General features: G+C 47.9%; 1 protein-coding gene across 1 annotated transcript; it reads right to left on the reverse strand.

Moving 5' to 3' along the window:
* Positions 1 to 3,074: 3,074 nt before the first annotated feature.
* LOC125507217 (threonine dehydratase 1 biosynthetic, chloroplastic) lies at positions 3,075 to 7,951 on the reverse strand. Its single transcript, XM_087525333.1, has 9 exons — positions 7,551 to 7,951; positions 5,969 to 6,148; positions 5,605 to 5,874; positions 5,117 to 5,323; positions 4,451 to 4,699; positions 4,301 to 4,374; positions 3,911 to 3,944; positions 3,723 to 3,797; positions 3,075 to 3,569 (listed from the first exon to the last, which is right to left on the reverse strand). The coding sequence occupies exons 1-9, from the start codon at positions 7,887 to 7,889 to the stop codon at positions 3,309 to 3,311; spliced, it is 1,689 nt and encodes a 562-aa protein (XP_087381459.1). The 5' UTR covers positions 7,890 to 7,951; the 3' UTR covers positions 3,075 to 3,308.
* Positions 7,952 to 9,350: the final 1,399 nt, after the last annotated feature.

Here is a 9,350-nt window from a genome sequence, read left to right on the forward strand (position 1 = left end):
CTTGAGGATGATGATCACCATCCACCTCATTTAGAACTGGGGTGGGACATGTATCAATGTGAAATGAACTTGTTATGTTAGCTCTTGTTTGCGAGTACTTGTCGTGTATTACCGTACCTATATCTACTCATATCTTGGTACTATTGCTTGTGATGGATTGCAACTTTTTTTAACGGGTAACTAATGCTCTATTAGCTATGATTATTCCACTGTGTGATGTTTTATATGTTGTAGTGTGACATGGTAACTGTTATATATGGTAGAGGCTGGTCTCTAAGACCTTGTACAAAGCAAGGTGCTTAGGGATGTGCTTCCACTGTGTGATGTTTTGTACGTGCCAGGTTGTAGTATGAAATGCTCACTGTTCTATATGGTAGTGGCTGGTCTCTAATTGGACCGACATGTTGAACTATAGTATCAATGGTAGAGGCGTTTCGTTGTGCGCCACATCCAACAGTTCACATAATTAAATCCAAAGATTAAGGTATGAAACCATTGGTCCTACATAGCAACATTTCGTTCCAAAAATTAAGGTACTTCTACATTCAAACTAACTAATACTACAAATTCGAAGGAACTACTTAATACATTAACAGCACATAGGGAAGTAGCCCTGGTCCAACGGCTTGAGAAATGATGAACAAAAACTGAAAGAAGAAGGATCAGCCAGTAGAAGCACCATCAGCCTCACAGCCTCACAACTTCAGCCAGCCTGGTGAACTCCAGGTTTTTTCCTGCAAAACACACATGTGATGTAGGAGGCAAGAAAATAAATATGACAGGGGTCTTGTCATGGCATCTAATCGCACGGAATGCTAGTACAAATGATGGAGAACAAAACATCCAACATGAGCAAATTCATAGGAGTTCTAGATCCATGGATACCATCAAGAAAAAATGCTCAGTTTTAATTCAGACACAAGACTTGGTGAAAACATGCATATTCATATCAGCAACATTGATATGGCATCTTTGCAAGCTTGGGTCAGTGACTTGTCTTGTGTTTCATGGCATGACAATAATTTTAACAATAAATAGACATGAAATTGACCCAAACTCATGTACAAAGTTATGCCATATGATGCATGGATTAATTCACACATAAATGACAAAATGCCAACTTTGTATAGAATTTGCAGTACTGAAATATTTCAGTGTGTACTGAAACTGCAGTAGTGAAATAATTCAGTGTGCATCGGTGTATACTGAAATTGTAGTAACGAAATATTTCAGTGCCTACCGGTGTGTACCGAAATATTTCAGTGTCTACCACTACAACATTACAAATTTTGCCTAGGGCAGTACCGAAATATTTGAGTGCCTACCGGTGTGTACCGAAATATTTCAGTGTCCACCACTACAACATTACAAATTTTGCCTAGGGCAGTTCCGAAATATTTCAGTGCCTACCGGTGTGTACCGAAATATTTCAGTGTCTACCACTAGAACATTACTAATCTTTCCTAAGGTTCATATGATGCCTAGGGTTCACATACATCATAATCCATCCTCCAAATCCATGTACTCAAATATTCATGCAATTCATTGAGATTAAAATGCCATCTAGCATTCCCTCTCTGAGCTATTACGGTCAGTATCACCACGATGTAAGCACGAGCAGTAGGAAGATGAGGAGTGGGGAAGCTTACTCTAAACATAGCTACCGCCGCCGTTCAGACGAGGAGAGCGGCGAGGGAAGCGTGGAGAACGGTGGGGAAGCGAGGTCGCGACCACTGTCCTCCTCATCTTGCGCTTCGGAGTCTCCGGTGACTCGGTTGGAGGCTGCACAATCTGCAACGGCACCTCGTGCACGGTGGGTTCCTGATCCAGTGGATGCTCTACCCTGGATCTGAACGCCCACCACCTGCGCCTGGTCCACTCGCTGGACGAATTGGCCTGCTCCATCGCCCAGAGGAGGATCTTGATCTTGTGAATCGGTTGTGCGTGCGGGGGGCAAAGCTTTGCCCTCTCCTTCTTCGTCAAATTCTTGAGAGTGGCCATTGCCGTCCAGTTCATCTGCCTTGTGTTGTCAAACCAACAACGGATCTCCCTCAACCTGGCCAACTTGACCTGGTCGCCGCCGGCGATCTGCACGAAGTCGGTGTTCTCGCCGCCGGCCATCAGCTCGATCTGCCGTGGAAGAGGGGGTGAGGGTGGGTGGGGGGGTTGCCTGAGTGGAGCGAAGTTGCAGCGGCAAGAAGGAGGAGATGACTGCGGTGGACTTGGAGGAGAGGGAGGAGATGGCCGCCGATGAGTAATTGTGGAATGTGTAGCACCATGGCGGCGGTTATGCATTCGACGAGAAGGGCGGCGCGTGCAAATTTTCCTAGGACTAAACTGGCCCTAGATTAAAACGCGTCCCCACCTTGTCACGAGTATCGGCCTCACTCGTTTTAGTACTTTCGCGTACTTTCATCGGAGTACTACCCAGTACTTCGTATTTGTCTGCCGTTAGATCGACATCAACGAACGGTTCTAAAAAAGCCCAACCACTCTAAAACTTGTATAATTTTTAACATGTGTGAATGTGTGTGGCCTATGGCCAGGCTGGCTGCGTGTGGGTATTTAGGGCCTCTTTGATTCGCAGGATTGTTAAAATGAAGGAATAGGAAAAATGCAGGAATAGGATGTCATGTCCCATAGTATGCTACAGGATTTGAAAGAATGTTTGATAGCGCAGGAAAAACAAAGGAATTCTACAAAAAGGTTTGAGTGGATGAAAATTTTCCTCCAAAATATAGTACAAATGGATTCTATGAAAAAATTTCTTAGAATGTCAATCCTACAAATCAAACGAGCATCACAGAAAAAATTCCTAAGGGTTCAAATCCTCCAAAATTTCCATGCAATTCCTTTGAATCAAAGGAGCCCTTAACCTGAACCGAACAGAGGAGTTGGCATGAATGAGCATGTATGTCAATCTCACTTGTTGTTCTCTGTCTCTCATTTTCTTTCTCTCCAAGTCTCGTCCCTTTTCCTCTGCCTACCCTCTCCCCTGGTGCGATATCGATCCCTCGGGAGGTCACGTCGTCACACTCTAGAGCATATGGTCGAGCCTGCGGCTAAAGCTGAGGTATCCACGGTACAAGTTCTCTTAAATGTTTTGCATTGTGGGTCATGCCCCAGTTATTACATACACGACGAGTTGAGGGGTGCTGCTCCGTCAACTCATCACAAAAAAAAAAAAAAAAAACTCATCACATGTTTATTTCTTTCTTTCTAAACAACAATCTATACTGCTCCTACTCCACACGTACTACTACAACACAACAACAGCAGTAAGTAAAGGCAAAATGGATGTATACTAACTAGGCCGAGCCAGACGGGGAACCCCCCTGCAAGGTCATCTTCATGCTTGCATACATGAGCAGGATGACGAGAGCGAGCGTGGCGCCGAGGCTGGACACGAGGACGACACGAACCATGGTGAGCGGCAAGGCCTCCCAGCATGTGACCACCAGCGGGTGCGCACTTGGGTGCTGCGCTTTCACGTACAGGCCGAGCCCCGCCGTCATGAGGTTGAAGATCCCGGTGGTGGTGCCCATGCAGATGCCCAGCCACGCCAGCAGCTGCACAACATAAAAAAGAAATACAACGAATTACTACTCAGAGACCAATTGGATTTGCATGGTCCAGCCACATATGCCGTGGATACCCGTCTTAATTTTTCGAAAAGGAACAATAAATTGTCAAAACTGTATCTTGGAAGCAGAAATGATCACCTTTCCCCCCTCTCTGTAGGGTCTATAGCTATCCTCACATTCCAGGCCATCGGCTCCAACTGCTACAAGTTTAGCCTACAAGTTTGCGGGCCACGATGTCGTTTGGTAGCAATAAATTAACAACCAGAAGAGAAAAGAAAACCAGTTGCAGTCACAAGAAAACAATATCAAATTTATCCAAGTAATACCTTTGCCCGTTCATCTCCGACGTTATCACTTCCGCTGGAACAAAAAGACCGACCAATGGTTAGGGATCTCAAATTACCTTAAATTAAAAATTGTATATATCTACCTGAATGTACTCGAGCAGGATTTCTATGTCAAGTTAAGCTAATATATTAGAAGAGTTACTTTCTCCAATTAAAATAAAAATACAAGGGTTACACATGACAAACAAATCTGCCTCAACTGTTTTTACAAGAGTACAGATGATGAATAAAACACAGAATGTACAAAGTCGCATTTTCTATGTATGAGTATTCCTGTCCCATCAAAGGTTCTAGAAAAGTAATCATGAAACAATAACCCGGTACAGGAACGACGTATTTACTGAAAGTGTTGTATGAGACTTTGAGTACCTGTGTAGAACAAGGGCTTCTTTTCCATGAGAATCACATATGTGTTTGAATCCGGTAATATTCATCCGGCCAAACTGCAGAACAAGAAGTCACAACAAAAGAAATATAATATATACTATTATGTGTTGGTTGAAAAATCATGATGCGTACCAGTTCTGCAAACTTTTTGAAGCTTCCCTGCTCCTCCGGCAAAAATGTAGCTAATACCGCTTCTGGTTTTCGACCAACATCAGGAAGCTCAGCTACTAATCTAAGTGTATCAAAGTTCATATTTGCACCGCTACTTATTGCAACCACAGTTTCCCCTTTCAAACCATAGTATTTGCAGTAAGCTTCAGCCCCAGCCAAGGCAAGGGCCCCAGAAGGTTCAGGGATATTCCTGTTCTCCTCAAACATATCCTATGCCCATGAAAAACAACATTTTCAGTATGAATAACATTGTTAATGCAGAACATCCACAACAATCTATCATAAACATTCCACAAGCATGACAGCGGTAAGATTGGCATAGAACAAACTGCAGAGCTAAAATTTCCACCATCCTATTTTTGAGCAATGTTAACAGGATGCTCATACGTAGTTAATTTTAAAGAAGACATTAAAAATACCAATATCCACAGCAAGAACTGAAACTAAATAAACTAGGCCACATTATCACATAATCCACACCATTATAACACTTCTATTCTAGTGAAACTGAAAGCTTCTATTCAAGTGAATTGAGTAGTTACAGTGATAAAATAGGTCACTATTCAGTAATGCACCCATTTGACATAACAAGGCGGAGCAAACATATAATAAGTTGATCACTCTCACCTTTATTGAAGCACAAATAGCATCTTGGCTGACCAGGACAATGCCATCTACGAAATTTTGACACAGGCGAAATGTCTCCTTGCCTACAACTTTGACAGCTACACCATTAGCAAACCCTCCAGCATGTTTTAACATGACCCTCTGGCCATGACACAAGGACAATGCCATGGCATTTGCATCTGAGGGCTCCACTCCAATTATTTTGACCTGCACCAGAATTGTTGTAAGCATACAAGAAAGTGACAGCCTGAATACAAATATTTTACCCCAATGTAACCAAATGATGTGCTGTGTTCAATCTGGAGAAGGATTACAGTTAGGTGATTGGATGAAAAACAATTGATTCCAGAATGCACTTAAAATAGGGCCATTTACTTTAATGGCATTTTATTCGCAAAAAAAATACTTTAATGGCATTTAAAAATAACTTAGGTGGCTTGTGATGTTTTTCATAGCAAAAGAAAATACTCCTGGGTTTGAAAGCTAACCTCAGGGCGGACCCGTTTTACATAGGCAGCAATTCCAGCAATTAACCCACCACCTCCCACAGGTACAAATATTGCATGTAATGGACCTTGCAATTGGTGAACAATTTCCATGCCAACAGTTCCTTGTCCAGCAATAATATCGGGATGGTCAAAAGGAGGTATGAATGTGCAGCCTTCCTCTTGACAGCGTAGTTTTGCATATGATTGAACTTCATCGTACGAGTCTCCTTTGAGAATGACTGTCGCACCCAATCTCTCCACTGATCGCCACTGGATTAAGTTATATGTTAATAGCTGGTGATAATAACTTAAATATACCATATAAACAACATATTTAAGGTAATGTACTCGAGAGATCGATAACCTTGATTTCTGGTGTTGTCACAGGCATGACAATAATGGCATCACAGCCCAGTTTTCGAGCAGAAAGAGCAACTCCTTGAGCATGGTTTCCAGCAGAGGAGCAGATAACGCCATTGTTTAACTGCTCTTGGGAGAGCTTTGACATCATATTATATGCACCTCTCAACTTGAATGAAAATACCTATGCATATAACAAACAAAAATTATCTAGGTATGTAAATCGCCAATGACACAGACAGTAAGAGCTCCATGTGCATTAAAAAACAGAAGATAGTGGATAGTTCAGCTGGTCATTCAACTTAAAACTAAGAAAAATGGTAAACAATGAAAGCTAAGGGCAAGAGGACCATATATCTATACAATATACTACCAAACATATGCATGAGAGATAAAGTTCTTAAGTTTGCACCTAGGTCACCCGCGCCCCTCTCTGATACCATTATGTCAATCATAATAACACTACATGATCTGATATATCAATTAGGCCCAAACTTGCACATGTCCTAAACTTGCCGTTGTTCACAAATTTTAATATTATTAAGCCCACAACAAAATACTACTACTATATTATTGCAAATAAGCAAAACTCAGTCGTAGCTGAGATCAGGGGATGTATCCAGGTTAAAGGCACTTTCAGGGGAACTTGTACCCAAGGTCAGCTACCACAGTAGGTTGAGCATGAAGTATTGCTAGCAGTACTTGCTGTTCTGATGCAGAAGATTCTTTGTAATGAAAATATGAAGCAAATGGTACCTACTCATGTAGCTCCCTATACGATATAAGATTATCAACTTGGGTGGGAGGAAGCCGCATCCATGGCCACCACAGCAAAGCCATGGAGCTCGCCAACCCGACGGAGAAGCGCCCATCCAGACTGACAGCAAGACAAGGGGGACCTGCTGTCCCGCCCACGGCTGCACCCCACGTGGAGAGCAGGCCGCATCCATGGCCGCCATCTGCCTGCCAAGGAACTGCCGACCTGTGCAAACGCAGCAGCAAGCCGATAGACGAAAGAAGAGCAGAGTCGGCCGGCCAACACCACACCGGGAAGCCCATGCCCATGGGCACCCACCAAGCACCACCCCACGCCTACGCGCGCAAGTCAAAGGGGGAAGCCCGAACTGCAGGATCCAGGTAGCGACAGATCGGGGGCGAGCCCGGTGGAGCGCCGCCGCCTGGTGACCACCCCCCGCACCGCGCAAAGGCTGGCCCATCCCGCAGCCTAGCTAGAGGACGCGCCAACGCCCGCACGGGCCGGAGCGCCGCCGGGAGCACGCGCCACCACCGGAGCGCCCAAAACGCAGCAGATCTCGCACGAGAGAGCCAAAAAACCGCGCGAGGAACGAGGCCCCGGTGACGTGTGCCGGCGGCGGCAGGGGAGGGAGGGGGGTGACGGCTAGCCCGAGCCGCTCCTGCGAGGGCCTTATGTCAACGCCAAGGTGAGACCGACTGAGAGAGGAATCTAAACAAGGCTCCAGCGCAGAAACGAAGGCCTGACTGAACCCGCATAGCATGTAGTATACCTATAGCGTGCGAGGTTGGTTGAGTCATCTATTTGGAACGGAGGGAGTATATATTAGTACCGGTTGCAGGTCCTCGCGCTTGATGCGGAGGTCGACCCCGAGGCGCTCCGAGAGCTTGCCGGCGCGCTCCAGCGGCGTCTCGACGGCCACGTCGTACACCTTGGAGGCCAGCACGGCCGTCAGGTACTCCATGGCGCCGGGCCCGCCCAGGTCCCCAGTCCCGCGGCTCGGCACGCCCACAAGGGACCCGCTTGCGGCCTGCAGCGACTCGGGCGCCACCCGCTTCAGCGGCACCGAGCAGGCGACGGCGACGCGCCGCGCGCCATGGCGGCCGCTGCGAGGCGCGGAGAGGAAGGCGGGCGTGGATGGGGAGAAGGTGGCGGCGGCGGCGGCGGCCATTCTGCTCTCTTTCTCGGTGCAACGTTACGTTTGGGCGGAGGGTGGAAGGTGGTTTCGTTTCGTCACGCCCGGGGTTGCCCTCCACGGGCGGGAGGGATATATATATGGTGTGGCGGCCTGGCCAGGTTGGACGTGCGCGGGTGGGCCCAGGCGCGAGATCGGGCCGTCAGGTTTTTCTGCGCTGGCGCCCTTTTTGTTGGCGCTTCTGCGGTCCATGCCGCACGCAAACTCTGTGGAGGTCACGCAATTTGCCTCCTGACTCCGTGAAATCGACCTGACAGTGTCCTCCGCTGACCCAGTTCGGTGGCCTCGGCGTGAAGAACCTGCAATTGCAAGCTTTGGCGCTGCGTGTTCGCTGGGAATGGCTCCGTAGAATGGACCCAGGCAGACCGTGGCAAGGTATTCCCATGTCCGATGATCAGTTGGCAAGGCAGGTGTTCGACAGCCTTGTGTTGATCAAGGTGGGCGATGGAAGTCGTGTGCTGTTGGAGGGATAGATGGATTCATGGGTTTGCGATCATTGACATCGCGCCGCTGATTCGTAGCAGCATGGATACTCGTACGCGCAACCGGAGTGTTAGAATATATAACCGTATTAGTTTTGTATGGTTATATGGTTGTATATGTGTAGTCCTTGTATAGGTGTCCATATATTGTACGATACGAACTCCGCCTTGTATCCTATATATATTGATCAATACAAGGCACCACAACGTGTGGTTTTCCTAATCTTACATGGTATAGAGCCTAAAACCCTAACCCTAGCCTGTGCCGCCCTCCTCCTCTTTCCGCTGCCACCGAAGCCACCACCCCGATCGCCGCCTCCATGTCGCAGCCCGACGCGGACGCCACGAACCAGGCGCTGGCCGCGGCCAAGGAGCGCCAGGACGCCGAGGCCGCCAAGGCCAAGCTGCCTCTCACGACCGCCCCCGATGGATCTGGGACGAGCGCGGGGTCTTTCTCCCTGACCTCGCTGCACGCCCAGGCCGTCGGCCTGCACTCCATCAAGGGACACGTTCCCGTCGAGCTCGCGCTTGACACCGGCGTTCACCGTCAGTGGCGCACCTTCTTCCGCGCCGCTTGCCGCAAGTACGCCCTCCTGGATCACCTCGACTTTGACGCCCCCGACGCGCCAAACCCGGAGTGGTCTCTCCTCGACGCCACCATCGTCTCTTGGCTCTATGGGTCTGTCTCGCTCAGCATCCTCGACGCCGTCATGACGCCCGGTGACGATCCCCTCGCCGTCGATCTCTGGAACAGCATCAACGGTCTCTTCAACGACCACAAGATCAATCGTCAGCTCCACCTCACGGCCGAGCTCGGCGATGTCAAGATGGGAGAGATGAGCATGGCCGACTATCTTCAGAAGGTCAAATCCCTCTCCGATGGGCTTGCGGATCTTGGCGCCCCCGTTGATGATGCTGAGATGGTGGTCCACTGCCTCAACGGCCTCTCCGAGCA

The sequence above is a fragment of the Triticum urartu genome, chromosome 5A, assembly GCF_056163025.1.
Source record: "Triticum urartu cultivar PI428250 chromosome 5A, HENAU_Tu73, whole genome shotgun sequence".
Classification (NCBI taxonomy): domain Eukaryota; kingdom Viridiplantae; phylum Streptophyta; class Magnoliopsida; order Poales; family Poaceae; genus Triticum; species Triticum urartu.